General features: G+C 33.2%; 2 protein-coding genes across 2 annotated transcripts in view; both read right to left on the bottom strand.

The window, feature by feature from the left end:
* Positions 1–236: 236 nt before the first annotated feature.
* Positions 237–2,007, bottom strand: LOC111639559 (DNA repair protein RAD51 homolog 1-like). Its single transcript, XM_023385447.1, has 4 exons — positions 1,993–2,007; positions 1,479–1,561; positions 1,285–1,398; positions 237–1,215 (listed from the first exon to the last, which is right to left on the bottom strand). Exons 1-4 carry the CDS (start codon positions 2,005–2,007, stop codon positions 1,074–1,076), a joined length of 354 nt encoding a protein of 117 aa, XP_023241215.1. The 3' UTR covers positions 237–1,073.
* LOC111639562 (DNA repair protein RAD51 homolog 1-like) overlaps positions 1,530–21,596 on the bottom strand; it is a 27,640-nt gene continuing 7,573 nt past the window's right edge. The window contains 3 exon segments of the mRNA XM_023385449.1: positions 1,530–2,200; positions 2,270–2,383; positions 2,464–2,558. Of these exon segments, the coding sequence (XP_023241217.1) occupies positions 2,059–2,200; positions 2,270–2,383; positions 2,464–2,558 (351 nt within the window). The 3' untranslated portion in view covers positions 1,530–2,058.

Raw genomic sequence — 21,596 nt, 5'->3', positions numbered from 1 at the left:
GAACAATTTTCTCAGCTTTAACGGATCACAATAGTTAATCTGCAGATTAGCTAGGTAATGTACACATTAACGGATTTCGAGCTTTAGCGGTAACACATACATTAATGGAGCACCGTCAAGAGCAAGCTTTGTGGTTGGTCTTATGTTTGTTCCATCAGGTAAAGTATTGTTGGTATTTGCACAGTTGATGCACATGGTTCCTCACTATACACTCTATTATCCATACAGCACTAGTGTTTTTCTATACATTTACTAACTAACTGGCTGTAACCACAGTATATTTCTCTGACCTGCTGTTACAAATTGTCATCAACATTAATTGTCACCCATTGCACACTCGCGTGTTGTTGAATCAGCATGTTAGTTAAACTGGAATTAATTTGTAAAACAACATCCATTCTAGAAGTGTCTGATGGGTTGCAATTGATTTTATTAAGAATGTAACAGTTTTCAAGAATTTAGAGAATTTTGTAGTGTTAATTGCTGTATTCTAATGGTAGAATTCCTAAATGCAGAGTACCTAATATCTATTTTACCTTTTAGTGTTGAACACAAAGGGTGACAGTGAAGTTACAACTGAATGCAAAGACTTATCAAACCAAGTCAGCTAAGGATGTCTGCTATCGTCCATGAGTGCCTGTCTAATCACAGTTTGAGAAAAACTTTTTTCCTTTGGGTAGATCATCAACCAACCTGCTCAGAAACTTGCTCTTTTAATTAACTAATACTACCTGAAAGACACATTAAATAAGCTAATCGGTGATGCATTGCATCACCGATTAGCTTATTTAATGTGTCAACGTCACTTTCAGAGCAGAGGGAAAGGAAACAGATAGTTTATTTAGTCTGGAATGAATTTATTTATTTACAGTACCCTGTTTAATATGTATGTAAATGTTTGAAAGTTTAACTGATGAACAAAGTTCATTGTGAGTGGGGTTGTATTTTTATGTAGCAGTATTTAACTCAAATATATTCATGTTCAAAGATTGGTAAGCATTTTGTACCTCGAACCTCTGCATGATCAGAAAGAATTTAATAAAAAGAAGTTTACGAAAATAAATTATTTTTGGTTATTGACTCACCACGTCGGCCAAGTGAAGCAACATCCGCATAAATCTTGCCAGGTGCATCTGTCGTGCCGACAGTTCTCCTCTTCCGGAATAGTCCGTTCTGTACAGAGCGGTCGCACTGTCGACTATTAGTAGTGCGTATCTGAATAAAATAAAACAGCATTGATTAACTTAAAACTGACATTGAATTTGGCAACGTCCATCTACTTACCTAGATTCCACCATCATAGCAGAAGCCTGTAGAAGTAACTGACTCTGATGATCACTGTTGTAGGCACGCGCATAGGCAACGTTGTCCAAAACGTCCCCACCAGATAATCCATACCTGAGAATAATTTTACGTACATTTTTTATCGTCGAGGAAAATAAAATCAAAGTCCAATGATCAAATGAACGCGGAAATACCTGTCAGCCACGGCTAGTAAACGCTCCNTAATATCTATCCTACCTTTTAGTGTTGAACACAAAGGGTGACAGTGAAGATACAACTGAATGCAAAGACTTATCAAACCAAGTCAGCTAAGGATGTCTGCTATCGTCCATGAGTGCCTGTCTAATCACAGTTTGAGAAAAACTTTTTTCCTTTGGGTAGATCATCAACCAACCTGCTCAGAAACTTGCTCTTTTAATTAACTAATACTACCTGAAAGACACATTAAATAAGCTAATCGGTGATGCATTGCATCACCGATTAGCTTATTTAATGTGTCAACGTCACTTTCAGAGCAGAGGGAAAGGAAACAGATAGTTTATTTAGTCTGGAATGAATTTATTTATTTACAGTACCCTGTTTAATATGTATGTAAATGTTTGAAAGTTTAACTGATGAACAAAGTTCATTGTGAGTGGGGTTGTATTTTTATGTAGCAGTATTTAACTCAAATATATTCATGTTCAAAGATTGGTAAGCATTTTGTACCTCGAACCTCTGCATGATCAGAAAGAATTTAATAAAAAGAAGTTTACGAAAATAAATTATTTTTGGTTATTGACTCACCACGTCGGCCAAGTGAAGCAACATCCGCATAAATCTTGCCAGGTGCATCTGTCGTGCCGACAGTTCTCCTCTTCCGGAATAGTCCGTTCTGTACAGAGCGGTCGCACTGTCGACTATTAGTAGTGCGTATCTGAATAAAATAAAACAGCATTGATTAACTTAAAACTGACATTGAATTTGGCAACGTCCATCTACTTACCTAGATTCCACCATCATAGCAGAAGCCTGTAGAAGTAACTGACTCTGATGATCACTGTTGTAGGCACGCACGTAGGCAACGTTGTCCAAAATGTCCCCACCAGATAATCCATACCTGAGAATAATTTTACGTACATTTTTTACCGTCGAGGAAAATAAAATCAAAGTCGAATGATCAAACGAACACAGAAATACCTGTTGGCCATGGCTAGCAAACGCTCCGGTCAAAAAGTTCCTCCCATGTCTATGTACAGACATTTTCCTTCCCCACCACTATGGTCTATGGGCAACTGAATGAATGAATGAAAAAAATTTAAATATATTCTTTATCTAAAAATAAAATACAAAGTAGAATTTAAAAACTTGAAAGAATATTTCCACAACTGAAATCAACTTCTTTGCAATTATATTTCCCATTTTAATCTTAAAATTGGTGTTTCACAAAAATGGAACATAATATCACTCCTGCAACAGCTACTTTGAACGAATTAGAAAGTGTGTCTGACGGCAAGTTCCTTTCAGAAGATGTGAAATTTATTGCCAAGTTACTTTCAAAATTGTAAAGCAAGAATTCTCCAAGCATATGAAAAAAATTAAGCATGATATCTAAATTGATTCCAAGGCTAAAGAAAAATATTTCCATGCTCCACAGAGAACTCCAAAAGAAATATTCAATGAGAACCATTATTTGTGAATAAAACTATTTTGAATGATTTTGGAAAAGAATCTGGATAGAATAACTACAGATATTGATTTAAAGGATTTATAAAAAGTTCAGCAATGAGTTGCTTAACTATGATAACAGATGCACCACCAAATGTTACATGATAGTTAAAAATTACAGTAGACCCCCTTATAATGCGGTAGATACGTTCTGCTTTATAAGAATTTTGCGTTGTAGGAATCCGCATTATAGGAACCAGCGTTATAGGGGGGTCTACTGTATAAAATATCATAATGCTAATTTTGATGCTAAGGATGTTTTTATAAAAAAATTGTAAATGCTAATAACCAGTAAAATTGTCATTAAGTCTGGATATTGGAGATACACACGACCCTATTACCTACCCCATTCCGACCGTTAACCACCAAAATTTAATAGCATTGATCCCCCTAATACACAAACCTCCCTGAAAAATTTCAGAAATTTTTGACAAAAAAACCTGAAAGAGGGTGAACAAAAATCATGCATCCTCACACACAAATATCCATACAGAAAAAAAATCTCCAATTTTTTTTTGAATTCTTAACATTTCAAGGTGTCCTACATCCAAAAATTCAGGCTACCATTCAGGCTACCATGGGACCGTTCGGGAATCTGTGAAATCATAACTGTGATACATACCGACATCCTATCTGTCTCTTTTCTCCATTATCACCAGGCTATGAGTCACATAATTATAAAATGGAAAAACTATGACAGAAAAGTGACGAATCAAAAGTATCGTGAGTGCATATTATGATGTATGCATAGGCATACGTGGACTAGAGATATGGAGGAAAAAGAAAGGATAGAGGAAAGACAAGTGCTTAAAAAAGATAGGCAGGGTCAGACCCTCACAGGTGTGCGACGATTCTCGAATGAATAGGTGTACGTGTGCTGATCTTTGTAATTATAAATTGTGAATACAGTAGACCCCGCCTATAACGCTTCGATACGTTCCACGCTAACCGAAAATTATGTTGTAGGAACGATTAAATACATGAGCCAATCGCAGCCCGATAGGTGGGAACTTTACGGACTAAGGCTGTTTGAAAGGTTTTCTTGTATAAAATTAACCGATTCTAGACTAATTCGACTCAACATTTCCAAAACACGTATAATTTTTTGAAAATAATCTGTATAAACTATGCTATAANAATAACAAAATTATTATTATTATAAATTATTATATTATTATTAATAAAATAATAATAAGTATTATTTTTTAAATATTATAACAGTACATGAATGATAAATTACAATTACAAAAGATGGTGCAAGATCAAGAGAAGAGAAGAGAAGAGAAAATAAAAAAGAAACAAAACAAATATTTATTGTGACATTGTCTAAATGCCAAGCTGCGATTTTTAATCTACTTTAAATTAAATCTGTTTTACACGTATCGGATATTCATGCAAGCTTTATAAAGATATGTTATGAAATTTAAAGACATTATAATCAGTACGGCGATGCCTTCCGACAACACGGTTAATAAGTAAAGGCTATATTGGGTCGAACAGAAAGTTTTAATGTATTTTTAATAGCTGTGGTTATCTGAAATAAATGTGTGACTTAATTATAACAGTTGTGAAATTTAACACATTATTGTTGCTGATGTGAGATATTGTTTTATAATGTTTAGTTTAATTTAAACATTACTACAGTCTGTTACAAAAGTATAGGAACACTATAAATTTTGTTTTTTCAAAATTTATTTTATCAGGTTTTTTACAACTAATAAATCAGCATAAATGTCTTTTTGACATGTTACAAAAGTATAGGTACAGTACACCACTTAAAAGTCTCTTAGAAATTAAATGATTTAAAAAGAGAAAGCAGAGTTAAAATAAACCAGCAACAATGGGTGGGTCTGTAATGATTTGCTGTGGTTTTGGATGGGGAGGTAAAACTGATTTAGTATTTGTTGACAAAAATATGAACTCAGAGAAGTATCAAGAATTATTGTATAATAATATGATTACATTTGATGCATTAATCGGAGGTCATAAATGATAATTTCAACAAGATAATGCTTCCATTCATGCCTCAATGTCAACAAAAATTGGTTTAAAAAAGAAAATGTTAGATGTAATTGACTGGCCTTCACGTAGTCCAATCCCATGAAAATTTATGGGGGATTTTAGCAGCCATTGTTTATAAAAAAGGGAAACAATATGAATCTGTAAATCAATTGAAAATTGCAATAATGGATGCGTGGGATGAAATTAAGGATGAACAATTAAAAAAATTATAAACTCCATGCCTAACAGAATTTTTCAGGTAATTGTAGCCAAAGGGGATGAAATCAAATACTAAAAATGTTTAAAATACATTTTAAAATATTTTTATGTAATTTTAGAAAGTGTACATATACTTTTGTAACACATCAAAAAATGAATATTTGTGAAAAATAAATTTATGATGCTTTATGAAATGTAAAAAAACCTGATAAAATAATTAAAATAATGATAAATAATAATATTTCCAGTAATAATTTCAAATTGAAAAAACAAAATTTGTGGTGTTCCTACACTTTTGTAATGGACTGTACATTAAAAGTTGAGTGGTGTTGATTTACATTTGTTTTAATGTGCATGATCACACCNGATAAAATAATTAAAATAATGATAAATAATAATATTTCCAGTAATAATTTCAAATTGAAAAAACACAAAATTTGTGGTGTTCCTACACTTTTGTAATGGACTGTACATTAAAAGTTGAGTGGTGTTGATTTACATTTGTTTTAATGTGCATGATCACACCCACACTCAGACAAACATGACAACAATACAATTTAGAAAAGTTATAAATATGTGGATAGTCTGGAAGAGTCATGTGAAATTTTTATAATTCGTCTGAGATCAATGGAGTAAATTTGAAGTTGATTTGCCCCTGTACATCATACTTTTTCTGTTAGCAACAGAGTCCTTCCAGTCATTATCTACCTCCCTTTGGGAAAAATTTTTAAAATTTAAATAAGATGACTTCCTCTTTCTACCAGAAGTTTGTATGTAGTTAATCAGCGCCTCCTGCACCTAAGGTTCCATATCTGGTCTCTACTCTCATCTAACTCCATTCTCGAGATTAAGGAAGGAAAGACAAACGGATGGATGGACAGATGACAGTGGGAATTTATAGGTCTATAACTTTTTCAAATAGCAGCCCAAATAAATAAAGTAGTTTTTGTGAAACCCATTTGGAATTTGCAGCAAATTTTGTTTTATGGCATTGATCAACTCAAAACGGTTACTATGAAGTGGAGATTTTAGTACGGGAAATGGTAAAAAGTCACACGGTGCTGTATCGGATAAATATGGGAAGCTTGTGGAACCGTATTTCTTGAATTTTTGGCCAAAAATTCAACAAACACTCCAGAAGTCTCACCACACTCCCATTGTGGTATCTGCCATGGGCTTACCGGCAAAACACATCATCTTATTATTGTTACAAAACAGCATTTTATAAACTTACAATTTCAACGTCAAATATTAACAAATACAATAAATAAAAGAGACTGTATGTATATTTAACAATAAAGAACACAGAAACATACATACATACATACTAAAATAGCTGATTATAAATCTTTTTAAAACAAATTATAAATGGGACTAAAACAAACATTCAGTTATAATCAACTGGTTAAGATTGTTACTTTGAGTGAACCCACATCAATGACTCAGAGAGATATTGTCAAGGAGTGTGATGTGAGTTTAGGAGCTGTAAACAAGATTTTGAAGCAAAAAAGGGACACTGGGGTGAACAGAAAAGGAAAATGTGGAAGGAAAAGAAAGACAAAGCAAGGGATGAAGCTTTTTTAATATGGGAAAGTAAATTAAATTCTAGGAAAACCAGTCAAGAAATTCAACAAGACTTAGCACATGCTAGAGTTATTGTTCATGACTCCACCGTACACAAATGACTTATAGAAAGTGAAAGTAAAATGGTTAGACCTCAAAAGAAACAGTTATTGACTGCTGCCACGATGAAAAAACAATATGATTGGGCAAAAAAATGTGTGTACTGGACTGTTGAAGATTGGAGGAAAGTGTTGTTTTCAGATGAGAGCCATTTTTTGGTACAAGGACAGCGATCTTGTTACGTTAGAAAAAGTGACAACAAAAAACTTATGGCAGCTCATATTGATCAAGCAGTTAAACATCCATTAAAGATGTTCTGGGGCTGCTTTTCTTATAAAGGTACCATATCCCTTGTGCCGGTCGAAGGCACGATGAACTCTCAAAAAAACAGAGACTTGTTAAAACAAAGATTGGAAGTTGAACTAGGAAAAATTGATGCCAACGATCAAGCAGTATTTCAACAAGACTTGGCTCCTTGTCACGTTTCCAAGATCATGATTAAATATTTCGAAGACAAAAAGATATCATGTCTTAAATGGCCAGGAAATTCACCAGATTTTAAAAGTAAAAGCTAGACTTCATGAAATAGATTGCACAACAAATACAAAACTGATAGAGACTGTAATCCAGATATGGTTTTGAGACCAGCAAATAACAGAAAACTGTAAAAAACTTATTGATTCCATGCCAAAACGTGTTCAAGAGGTTATTAAAGCCAAGGGAGGACATATTTCATATTAAAACAATTTAAATTGTATTCATTTTTCGATTCTATTCATCTTTAACCAATAAATATTTTTTTTTTCTTTTTTTTCAAATTTTCACTTGTGTTCACATTAATTCGCACAATACTGTATCTTAAAAAGACCAATTTTCATCTTTATTCATGTTCATTATATGTAAAATATTATCAGTTTCATCTCTTAAATAATCACATTCAAACAAAAATTTCTCCAAAGTAACCATTTTTCCACATTCGCACATGTCACTTTCAACCCACAAAAACTGATAAAAATTTTGCTGGAAATATCCATGCCGACTCAACAACTGGGTATTATAATAAGTCAATTCTATCCAATTTTTACTTACTCTTTGTTCTACTGTAGGGAAAAGCATTGATGTTATTCTACTCTTAACTTCCATATTCCATCTACTCTACCATAATGCCAATAATTATTTATATTATATTTAATAGTTTTAATCTTTGTATTATCAACGTCAATACTAAAATCATATTCAAGACCTTTAAATGCAAAACTTTGTTTTTGCCTTATTTTACTAAAATACCATTTCATCATTTCTATATCAATTGGTAAACAATTAGTCAATATTTGGAGAGCAGCAGTAAAAATTGTTCTATATCCTTTTGACATCATTATCAATGTAACTCTGAGTCTTCATAAACTTATCTATGATATTTTTAATAGAGTTCCACCATACGTTTATACCATATACCAATATTGGTATCATTAAGAACAATTTGCCTAGAGAAAGCATTTCCTCAGCCACTCAAACATCTTTCTGAAAAAATTCAACATTTTTGGGACAAATCTAAAAGCAATGTGCCACAAGCCTGAATACTCTTTTAAAATTGCTTGACAAGATCCAAATAATACTGGGACATGTTCAATAATGTCCCTAACTCTTAAACGATAATCATTAAACTCCAAATCTTTGGACTCGAGCAATGTGTTGTTCATCTTTGTGTTCTGTCTTCCTCAAACATCTTATACCACTTGAAAATTCTTGTTTTTGATAGAAAATGTTGCAAAAAACGTGTGGTGATGATAGGCTATGTTTTTGTAGCAGTAATTCTGTTATGAATACAAAATTTAATGCACATTCTTTGCTTGATTACACTTAACATTTTGAAACTCGTTGGCACGAAATTCCTTTACATATAAAACAAGCATTTGTTTGTATAAATAAAAACAGATGACGATGAAAAACGACAGCGGCACTCTCTTGCACACATTCAACTTAAATGGACCATTTCCAATACCTTTTGATCACGGCAGTATTTTTGCAATCATTGTTGAAGTTCATAAAATATTAAGTCCACGTATTCAATAATACCAGTTATTTGAGCCAAGATTCTGCCACCATTTCAAAGTGCAAATTTTACTAATCCAGATTTGCAGTTGCTGAAATTTTTCTGTATCTTTGACACAAATATTCATGCTGAAAGCAGCAGCAGCATTTCTAATTTCAGCTATTTCTTTTACAGGAAATATTTATATCTCTTTGTTATGGGAGAATGGAGTGAAATTTTTATTTGAAATGTATCCACGAGATAGATGAATCTACCTCAGTTGTACAGTATTGGAGAAACATCAGATAGACCATTTCCTTACTCTTTCCAAATTACAAACTGTTGATGCAGAGAGAGCTGGATATAACTAAGCATTCATCATTTAACTTTTAAAGATAAGGAATGTCAGAAAAACCATGCAGCATTTTTCAATAAAAATCCATACAGACTAAGGTCTATAGTATGTAAATTAACCCTTCTACTGACAACTGGTTCTACTGTGCTTGTAGCTTGAAAATGCTCAAGGCAAATATCAGTCAGAGTTCATGGGGAATATTAACTCAATGGGTAAATACTACTGTTGCAACAAATAGTATATTTGGCCTGAGGCCGAATACTGAATATTTGGCCAGAAGCGTGGCCGAATAGCCGAATATTCGGCTTGATTAATGCACATACAAAAATTGGTGCGCAAACCTCATTATGGCAAGGACCCTGCTCTCTATTGGCCCGCTGTCACTATGCTTCGCCAATTGTGTTACTTCTTGACAGTTGTAGCAGACAGACAAGAGCATCATGGCAGTATGCGATATATGATGATATCAAATGTGAATAACAATGAAATGACCTATACATGTAAATAACGGAAAAAGAACAGAGAAGGACCGCGAAGTGAAAATGTGAAAATAAGTATGAAATTGAGTTGATAACATAATCAAACAAGTTGAAGCAGCTTATTGGCATGAAATTTGCAGCCGTCAATGCCAAACAATTGTCGTCGTAAACTTCAGAAAGCTAAATGCTTGTAATGGAAGTCACTTAGCGTGCATGGGCGAAAGCCTGGGACCGTTCAGGCTACTATGGGATTGTTCGGGAATCTGTGAAATCATAACTGTGACATATACCAACATCCTATCTGTCTCTTTTCTCCGTTATCATCAGGCTGTGAGTCACATAATTATAAAATTGAAAAACTATGACGGAAAAGTGATGAATCGAAAGTATCGTGGGCATGTATTATGATGTATGCATAGTCATACGTGGACTAGAGATATGGAGGAAAGAGAAAGGATAGAGGAAAGACAAGCGCTTAAAAAGGATAGGCAGGGTCAGACCCTCACAGGTGTGCGACAATTCTCAAACGAATAGGTGTGTACATGTGCTGATCTTTGTAATTATAAATTGTGAATACATGTGACTATTATTATTTTTTTTTATTTTGTGCATGTTATAAGTTATAAATAAATGTAAACAAACAACACTAACCCAACAACATTAAATCTAAATATCAAAATGATTAATTTACTGTGTTTTTGTTATTTCTTACTCCTGTTTTTAGGTATTCGGTATTCGGCCGAATAGCGAAAAATAAGCCGAATACCGAATAGTAACCGAATATTTGTTACATCACTAGTAAATACCCTTCACCAAAATTTGAAGGGGTATTTTACCCATATTAGAATTTAGCAATAGCACATAGCTACATTAAATAGAATTAATGTAGTTATAGGATTGTGGAGGCAACTCATTCACTACCCAATCTGAAGGGATTACAGCTGTAAAGTCTGAATGTATGGGATTGTGTTTTCTGTTTAAATTGCAGCTTAGTGAAAAAATAAAAAAATGCATGAAGAAAATATTAAGTAAGTCAAAATGAATGCCAAATGTTTGCTAACTTTCGACTTCAATTTTTAAAATTTCTCTTGAATTTAATTATAGCTTCTGAAAAATTCATGTTGCACTTTAATTTCTTCCATGTAAAAAGACAGTTCTTTACATGATATATTATTCAGAATTTCCACGTTTGTCACGAAGTCTATTTCCTCTCTCACACTTGTTCCTGTTTTGAGTTGAAAACCTCCGCTCACAGGATGCTATGGAAAATGGCAATATATGGGCAATAATAAACAATTTTCGAAATTCTAAGTATAAAGGTTCACTGGCATCACCGTCGACTGTAGCTTCACAAATTATTTTGCTGAAGTCGGGGAACTTCATAGCATTATATTTTTCACAAAGATACTTAACTTAATGAATCTAGTCTGCTCTGAGTCCACTCTCTTGTGGTAAAGAGTTAGAATAAATGTTTTGGAGTTCATCTTTACATTATATTGAGATAATTTTTTTGAGTGCATCATCATGTGTTGACAGGGATGGCAATGACGCTGCATTTAAAGTTAAGTCAAATGCTTTGAAGAGCTCCATTGTAGAACTATCAAACCATTCAGATCATCAGTTAACATATTCAGAAATCTGTCTTTATTTTTTTCAAAAAGTTCCTTTGCTGATGATGAAATGTGTAATTTAATATCGTGATAGTATCCTTCCTTATTTTGAATTTCAGCAATGAAGCTTTTCAACTTTGGACCATAAATAGTTTTCATCATTTGGAGTCTATGTTTGGATGTCTCAACTCTTTCAATTACTTTTATGAAATTTAAGTTATTTGACTGAAAAGCATGAGAGAGTTTATCAATTATTTCCAGATCATCATAAAGTAAACACAGTAGAGCTATAAATGAATAATCAGTTGTTTTCAAAATTCCAAATGCCTTGTCATGGCATTTTTTCTTCCAGATGATTCACATTGATTTTTGAGTACTAAAACAAGAGCATCATAACTTTTAAATAGAACATAAACTGCACAGCCTTGTGAAAGCCATCAAATGGAATGCTGTAACTTTAAAGTTAAAACCTTCTCTTCCAGTATCTTTTGCATTTCTTGTAGCTCTCCCATGATAATGTGTAAATATTTTAATTCATCTACATAAGCTATTACTGTAATTGTATCTTGTACTCTAGTAAATGCTTCAATGCCTTCTGCTGCTTGGCTCACACACACAAATAGTTTATGAGCCATACAGTGAATGTTATACACTGTATGTAATGGACTTTTGTTTTTGAGTTGCACACCTACACCATTGATTCTGCCAGTCATAATAGCTGCTCCATCTGTGCCAAGTCCTAAAATGTTAGTTAATGGAATTTTTTTTCTCCCAAAAACTGACAAATCATTTTCATGATGTCATCAGAATTGCATTCCATGCAAGATGGTATAGTTAAATTTGCCCAGAAGTGTATTTCAAGTTGCTGTTTAAATAATTTAACAAAGATTATCAGTTTCTTTGATACAGCTACATCTGTAGACTCATCAATCAACAATGAAATAAAAGGGCTATTATTCATATCCTTTTCAAGCTGCTGTGTGAAAACATCAGAAATGCATGCAAGTTTCAATCTGTTATTCAACTATGATGTAAATTGATATAGGACTGTGTTATACATTAAACTGCATTGGCTTTTTGTATCATCATAAAAGCCTGGTATTTCCTGTCTGAAATGTCTTCTTTGGCTACTGTATAAACAGTCCAAAACACAACAAGATCCCATTCACTGACCTGATCTGCACATTTATCAATATGAGTCTGCATTTGTCCTATTTGCACTTTTATGTTCACTAGTCTGTTCATGATGGACAAAATTCAAGTGTTGTAAGTTTGTTATACCAGCTGCCATAACCATCTTACTTCCTGCATCTCTACACTTAACATCATGTGAATGGAAAAGCTATCATACTTAACAGATAGCTTTTCCATTCACTGAATTGTACGAAATCCATGGAAATTCATTGTGCCACTTACTTAAAAGTACAGATTTTGGCTTTTTAACTTCAGAAACAGACAGTTCACTCAATGACATCATTGCATGAAGTATATTTCAGCTTCTGGATTCACATATTCATCACCTTTTTTCCATAGCAAACCAAGAGTTATTTGTTTTTTTCTCGACAACGTATTAGAATTAGTAGCGAGATAAAAAAACAACCATTGAGCGCTGATAACGATCTCGTGGATCTGCTCTGCTCAAGCCTTTGACTAGCACATCTCCCACAAACACTGTGTCGTCACACGATTTCAGCATGAGGCTAACAAGAAAGTCTTTCTCATCAAGCCTCGATTTCAGCACAACCAAACTGTCACATCATCTTCCATGCATTCTTATATTCAGCACGTCTTGCAGTGCTTTTAACACATATGTTCAATTATTAAGCCTATTGTCAGTATGCTTAAGGTGTGATTTCAGCATACTGGCAGCATCTCTCAACTACGTTAACAATAGTGCTTACAAAATGAATGCCTCCATGCAAANATTTTAGCAGCCATTGTTTATAAAAAAGGGAAACAATATGAATCTGTAAATCAATTGAAAATTGCAATAATGGATGCGTGGGATGAAATTAAGGATGAACAATTAAAAAAATTATAAACTCCATGCCTAACAGAATTTTTCAGGTAATTGTAGCCAAAGGGGATGAAATCAAATACTAAAAATGTTTAAAATACATTTTAAAATATTTTTATGTAATTTTAGAAAGTGTACATATACTTTTGTAACACATCAAAAAATGAATATTTGTGAAAAATAAATTTATGATGCTTTATGAAATGTAAAAAAACCTGATAAAATAATTAAAATAATGATAAATAATAATATTTCCAGTAATAATTTCAAATTGAAAAAACACAAAATTTGTGGTGTTCCTACACTTTTGTAATGGACTGTACATTAAAAGTTGAGTGGTGTTGATTTACATTTGTTTTAATGTGCATGATCACACCCACACTCAGACAAACATGACAACAATACAATTTAGAAAAGTTATAAATATGTGGATAGTCTGGAAGAGTCATGTGAAATTTTTATAATTCGTCTGAGATCAATGGAGTAAATTTGAAGTTGATTTGCCCCTGTACATCATACTTTTTCTGTTAGCAACAGAGTCCTTCCAGTCATTATCTACCTCCCTTTGGGAAAAATTTTTAAAATTTAAATAAGATGACTTCCTCTTTCTACCAGAAGTTTGTATGTAGTTAATCAGCGCCTCCTGCACCTAAGGTTCCATATCTGGTCTCTACTCTCATCTAACTCCATTCTCGAGATTAAGGAAGGAAAGACAAACGGATGGATGGACAGATGACAGTGGGAATTTATAGGTCTATAACTTTTTCAAATAGCAGCCCAAATAAATAAAGTAGTTTTTGTGAAACCCATTTGGAATTTGCAGCAAATTTTGTTTTATGGCATTGATCAACTCAAAACGGTTACTATGAAGTGGAGATTTTAGTACGGGAAATGGTAAAAAGTCACACGGTGCTGTATCGGATAAATATGGGAAGCTTGTGGAACCGTATTTCTTGAATTTTTGGCCAAAAATTCAACAAACACTCCAGAAGTCTCACCACACTCCCATTGTGGTATCTGCCATGGGCTTACCGGCAAAACACATCATCTTATTATTGTTACAAAACAGCATTTTATAAACTTACAATTTCAACGTCAAATATTAACAAATACAATAAATAAAAGAGACTGTATGTATATTTAACAATAAAGAACACAGAAACATACATACATACATACTAAAATAGCTGATTATAAATCTTTTTAAAACAAATTATAAATGGGACTAAAACAAACATTCAGTTATAATCAACTGGTTAAGATTGTTACTTTGAGTGAACCCACATCAATGACTCAGAGAGATATTGTCAAGGAGTGTGATGTGAGTTTAGGAGCTGTAAACAAGATTTTGAAGCAAAAAAGGGACACTGGGGTGAACAGAAAAGGAAAATGTGGAAGGAAAAGAAAGACAAAGCAAGGGATGAAGCTTTTTTAATATGGGAAAGTAAATTAAATTCTAGGAAAACCAGTCAAGAAATTCAACAAGACTTAGCACATGCTAGAGTTATTGTTCATGACTCCACCGTACACAAATGACTTATAGAAAGTGAAAGTAAAATGGTTAGACCTCAAAAGAAACAGTTATTGACTGCTGCCACGATGAAAAAACAATATGATTGGGCAAAAAAATGTGTGTACTGGACTGTTGAAGATTGGAGGAAAGTGTTGTTTTCAGATGAGAGCCATTTTTTGGTACAAGGACAGCGATCTTGTTACGTTAGAAAAAGTGACAACAAAAAACTTATGGCAGCTCATATTGATCAAGCAGTTAAACATCCATTAAAGATGTTCTGGGGCTGCTTTTCTTATAAAGGTACCATATCCCTTGTGCCGGTCGAAGGCACGATGAACTCTCAAAAAAACAGAGACTTGTTAAAACAAAGATTGGAAGTTGAACTAGGAAAAATTGATGCCAACGATCAAGCAGTATTTCAACAAGACTTGGCTCCTTGTCACGTTTCCAAGATCATGATTAAATATTTCGAAGACAAAAAGATATCATGTCTTAAATGGCCAGGAAATTCACCAGATTTTAAAAGTAAAAGCTAGACTTCATGAAATAGATTGCACAACAAATACAAAACTGATAGAGACTGTAATCCAGATATGGTTTTGAGACCAGCAAATAACAGAAAACTGTAAAAAACTTATTGATTCCATGCCAAAACGTGTTCAAGAGGTTATTAAAGCCAAGGGAGGACATATTTCATATTAAAACAATTTAAATTGTATTCATTTTTCGATTCTATTCATCTTTAACCAATAAATATTTTTTTTTTCTTTTTTTTCAAATTTTCACTTGTGTTCACATTAATTCGCACAATACTGTATCTTAAAAAGACCAATTTTCATCTTTATTCATGTTCATTATATGTAAAATATTATCAGTTTCATCTCTTAAATAATCACATTCAAACAAAAATTTCTCCAAAGTAACCATTTTTCCACATTCGCACATGTCACTTTCAACCCACAAAAACTGATAAAAATTTTGCTGGAAATATCCATGCCGACTCAACAACTGGGTATTATAATAAGTCAATTCTATCCAATTTTTACTTACTCTTTGTTCTACTGTAGGGAAAAGCATTGATGTTATTCTACTCTTAACTTCCATATTCCATCTACTCTACCATAATGCCAATAATTATTTATATTATATTTAATAGTTTTAATCTTTGTATTATCAACGTCAATACTAAAATCATATTCAAGACCTTTAAATGCAAAACTTTGTTTTTGCCTTATTTTACTAAAATACCATTTCATCATTTCTATATCAATTGGTAAACAATTAGTCAATATTTGGAGAGCAGCAGTAAAAATTGTTCTATATCCTTTTGACATCATTATCAATGTAACTCTGAGTCTTCATAAACTTATCTATGATATTTTTAATAGAGTTCCACCATGTTTATACCATATACCAATATTGGTATCATTAAGAACAATTTGCCTAGAGAAAGCATTTCCTCAGCCACTCAAACATCTTTCTGAAAAAATTCAACATTTTTGGGACAAATCTAAAAGCAATGTGCCACAAGCCAGAATACTCTTTTAAAATTGCTTGACAAGATCCAAATAATACTGGGACATGTTCAATAATGTCCCTAACTCTTAAACGATAATCATTAAACTCCAAATCTTTGGACTCAAGCAATGTGTTGTTCATCAGTTGAAATGGACGGTCTACCAGAGTGTGGTTCATCTTTGTGTTCTCCGTCTTCCTCAAACATCTTATACCACTTGAAAATTCTTGTTTTTGATAGAAATGTTGCAAAAAACCTGTGGTGATGATAGGCTATTGTTTTTGTAGCAGTAATTCTGTTATGAATACAAAATTTAATGCACATTTTTTGCTTGATTACACTTAACGTTTTGAAAACTTGTTGGCACAAAATTTCTTTACATATAAAACAAACATTTGTTTGTAAATAAAAACAGATGACGATGAAAAACGACGGCGGCACTCTCTTGCACACATTCAACTTAAATGGACCATTTCCAATACCTTTTGGTACCACAGTGTTTTTGCAATCATTAAATATTCTGCAAAGTTCTGCAATCAAAAAATTCTGCAAAAAATCTGCAAGTTCATAAAATATTAAGTCCACATATTCAATAATATCAGTTATTTGAGCCAAAATCTGCCACCATTTCAAAGTGCAAATTTTACTAATCCAGATTTGCAGTTGCTGAAATTTTTCTGTATCTTTGACACAAATATTCATGCTGAAAGCAGCAGCAGCATTTCTAATTTCAGCTATTTCTTTTACAGGAAATATTTATATCTCTTTGTTATGGGAGAATGGAGTGAAATTTTTATTTGAAATGTATCCACGAGATAGATGAATCTACCTCAGTTGTACAGTATTGGAGAAACATCAGATAGACCATTTCCTTACTCTTTCCAAATTACAAACTGTTGATGCAGAGAGAGCTGGATATAACTAAGCATTCATCATTTAACTTTTAAAGATAAGGAATGTCAGAAAAACCATGCAGCATTTTTCAATAAAAATCCATACAGACTAAGGTCTATAGTATGTAAATTAACCCTTCTACTGACAACTGGTTCTACTGTGCTTGTAGCTTGAAAATGCTCAAGGCAAATATCAGTCAGAGTTCATGGGGAATATTAACTCAATGGGTAAATACTACTGTTGCAACAAATAGTATATTTGGCCTGAGGCCGAATACTGAATATTTGGCCAGAAGCGTGGCCGAATAGCCGAATATTCGGCTTGATTAATGCACATACAAAAATTGGTGCGCAAACCTCATTATGGCAAGGACCCTGCTCTCTATTGGCCCGCTGTCACTATGCTTCGCCAATTGTGTTACTTCTTGACAGTTGTAGCAGACAGACAAGAGCATCATGGCAGTATGCGATATATGATGATATCAAATGTGAATAACAATGAAATGACCTATACATGTAAATAACGGAAAAAGAACAGAGAAGGACCGCGAAGTGAAAATGTGAAAATAAGTATGAAATTGAGTTGATAACATAATCAAACAAGTTGAAGCAGCTTATTGGCATGAAATTTGCAGCCGTCAATGCCAAACAATTGTCGTCGTAAACTTCAGAAAGCTAAATGCTTGTAATGGAAGTCACTTAGCGTGCATGGGCGAAAGCCTGGGACCGTTCAGGCTACTATGGGATTGTTCGGGAATCTGTGAAATCATAACTGTGACATATACCAACATCCTATCTGTCTCTTTTCTCCGTTATCATCAGGCTGTGAGTCACATAATTATAAAATTGAAAAACTATGACGGAAAAGTGATGAATCGAAAGTATCGTGGGCATGTATTATGATGTATGCATAGTCATACGTGGACTAGAGATATGGAGGAAAGAGAAAGGATAGAGGAAAGACAAGCGCTTAAAAAGGATAGGCAGGGTCAGACCCTCACAGGTGTGCGACAATTCTCAAACGAATAGGTGTGTACATGTGCTGATCTTTGTAATTATAAATTGTGAATACATGTGACTATTATTATTTTTTTTTATTTTGTGCATGTTATAAGTTATAAATAAATGTAAACAAACAACACTAACCCAACAACATTAAATCTAAATATCAAAATGATTAATTTACTGTGTTTTTGTTATTTCTTACTCCTGTTTTTAGGTATTCGGTATTCGGCCGAATAGCGAAAAATAAGCCGAATACCGAATAGTAACCGAATATTTGTTACATCACTAGTAAATACCCTTCACCAAAATTTGAAGGGGTATTTTACCCATATTAGAATTTAGCAATAGCACATAGCTACATTAAATAGAATTAATGTAGTTATAGGATTGTGGAGGCAACTCATTCACTACCCAATCTGAAGGGATTACAGCTGTAAAGTCTGAATGTATGGGATTGTGTTTTCTGTTTAAATTGCAGCTTAGTGAAAAAATAAAAAAATGCATGAAGAAAATATTAAGTAAGTCAAAATGAATGCCAAATGTTTGCTAACTTTCGACTTCAATTTTTAAAATTTCTCTTGAATTTAATTATAGCTTCTGAAAAATTCATGTTGCACTTTAATTTCTTCCATGTAAAAAGACAGTTCTTTACATGATATATTATTCAGAATTTCCACGTTTGTCACGAAGTCTATTTCCTCTCTCACACTTGTTCCTGTTTTGAGTTGAAAACCTCCGCTCACAGGATGCTATGGAAAATGGCAATATATGGGCAATAATAAACAATTTTCGAAATTCTAAGTATAAAGGTTCACTGGCATCACCGTCGACTGTAGCTTCACAAATTATTTTGCTGAAGTCGGGGAACTTCATAGCATTATATTTTTCACAAAGATACTTAACTTAATGAATCTAGTCTGCTCTGAGTCCACTCTCTTGTGGTAAAGAGTTAGAATAAATGTTTTGGAGTTCATCTTTACATTATATTGAGATAATTTTTTTGAGTGCATCATCATGTGTTGACAGGGATGGCAATGACGCTGCATTTAAAGTTAAGTCAAATGCTTTGAAGAGCTCCATTGTAGAACTATCAAACCATTCAGATCATCAGTTAACATATTCAGAAATCTGTCTTTATTTTTTTCAAAAAGTTCCTTTGCTGATGATGAAATGTGTAATTTAATATCGTGATAGTATCCTTCCTTATTTTGAATTTCAGCAATGAAGCTTTTCAACTTTGGACCATAAATAGTTTTCATCATTTGGAGTCTATGTTTGGATGTCTCAACTCTTTCAATTACTTTTATGAAATTTAAGTTATTTGACTGAAAAGCATGAGAGAGTTTATCAATTATTTCCAGATCATCATAAAGTAAACACAGTAGAGCTATAAATGAATAATCAGTTGTTTTCAAAATTCCAAATGCCTTGTCATGGCATTTTTTCTTCCAGATGATTCACATTGATTTTTGAGTACTAAAACAAGAGCATCATAACTTTTAAATAGAACATAAACTGCACAGCCTTGTGAAAGCCATCAAATGGAATGCTGTAACTTTAAAGTTAAAACCTTCTCTTCCAGTATCTTTTGCATTTCTTGTAGCTCTCCCATGATAATGTGTAAATATTTTAATTCATCTACATAAGCTATTACTGTAATTGTATCTTGTACTCTAGTAAATGCTTCAATGCCTTCTGCTGCTTGGCTCACACACACAAATAGTTTATGAGCCATACAGTGAATGTTATACACTGTATGTAATGGACTTTTGTTTTTGAGTTGCACACCTACACCATTGATTCTGCCAGTCATAATAGCTGCTCCATCTGTGCCAAGTCCTAAAATGTTAGTTAATGGAATTTTTTTTCTCCCAAAAACTGACAAATCATTTTCATGATGTCATCAGAATTGCATTCCATGCAAGATGGTATAGTTAAATTTGCCCAGAAGTGTATTTCAAGTTGCTGTTTAAATAATTTAACAAAGATTATCAGTTTCTTTGATACAGCTACATCTGTAGACTCATCAATCAACAATGAAATAAAAGGGCTATTATTCATATCCTTTTCAAGCTGCTGTGTGAAAACATCAGAAATGCATGCAAGTTTCAATCTGTTATTCAACTATGATGTAAATTGATATAGGACTGTGTTATACATTAAACTGCATTGGCTTTTTGTATCATCATAAAAGCCTGGTATTTCCTGTCTGAAATGTCTTCTTTGGCTACTGTATAAACAGTCCAAAACACAACAAGATCCCATTCACTGACCTGATCTGCACATTTATCAATATGAGTCTGCATTTGTCCTATTTGCACTTTTATGTTCACTAGTCTGTTCATGATGGACAAAATTCAAGTGTTGTAAGTTTGTTATACCAGCTGCCATAACCATCTTACTTCCTGCATCTCTACACTTAACATCATGTGAATGGAAAAGCTATCATACTTAACAGATAGCTTTTCCATTCACTGAATTGTACGAAATCCATGGAAATTCATTGTGCCACTTACTTAAAAGTACAGATTTTGGCTTTTTAACTTCAGAAACAGACAGTTCACTCAATGACATCATTGCATGAAGTATATTTCAGCTTCTGGATTCACATATTCATCACCTTTTTTCCATAGCAAACCAAGAGTTATTTGTTTTTTTCTCGACAACGTATTAGAATTAGTAGCGAGATAAAAAAACAACCATTGAGCGCTGATAACGATCTCGTGGATCTGCTCTGCTCAAGCCTTTGACTAGCACATCTCCCACAAACACTGTGTCGTCACACGATTTCAGCATGAGGCTAACAAGAAAGTCTTTCTCATCAAGCCTCGATTTCAGCACAACCAAACTGTCACATCATCTTCCATGCATTCTTATATTCAGCACGTCTTGCAGTGCTTTTAACACATATGTTCAATTATTAAGCCTATTGTCAGTATGCTTAAGGTGTGATTTCAGCATACTGGCAGCATCTCTCAACTACGTTAACAATAGTGCTTACAAAATGAATGCCTCCATGCAAAAGTATCTTTTTCGACTGCCAATTAATAATCAATTTTTTGCTATTTTAAAAATAAATTTAATTTTTACCTTTTGATTCAAGTAATTTTTTAAAATAACCTTGTAATGGATAATAATAAAAAATTCTTATTTTTTATTACTATTATTTTTGTTTATGAAAACAACACTACATAGCCATTTTGATATAACTGAATCAAAAGTTTCAGCAAAAGTGTTTCCAATATTCATCAACAATAACATCACTGCCGATAGCAACTGCTCAGCACACTAATGAATAAAAGACTGCATGGCTTGCTAGTCTCGGCGACAACACAACGATGT

The sequence above is a fragment of the Centruroides sculpturatus genome, unplaced genomic scaffold (assembly GCF_000671375.1).
Source record: "Centruroides sculpturatus isolate CEXI.00-Female unplaced genomic scaffold, Cexi_2.0 scaffold974, whole genome shotgun sequence".
Taxonomy (NCBI): Eukaryota; Metazoa; Arthropoda; class Arachnida; order Scorpiones; family Buthidae; genus Centruroides; species Centruroides sculpturatus.
Note: the sequence above shows the minus strand (reverse complement) of the source record. Positions and strands in the feature narration are given on the sequence as shown.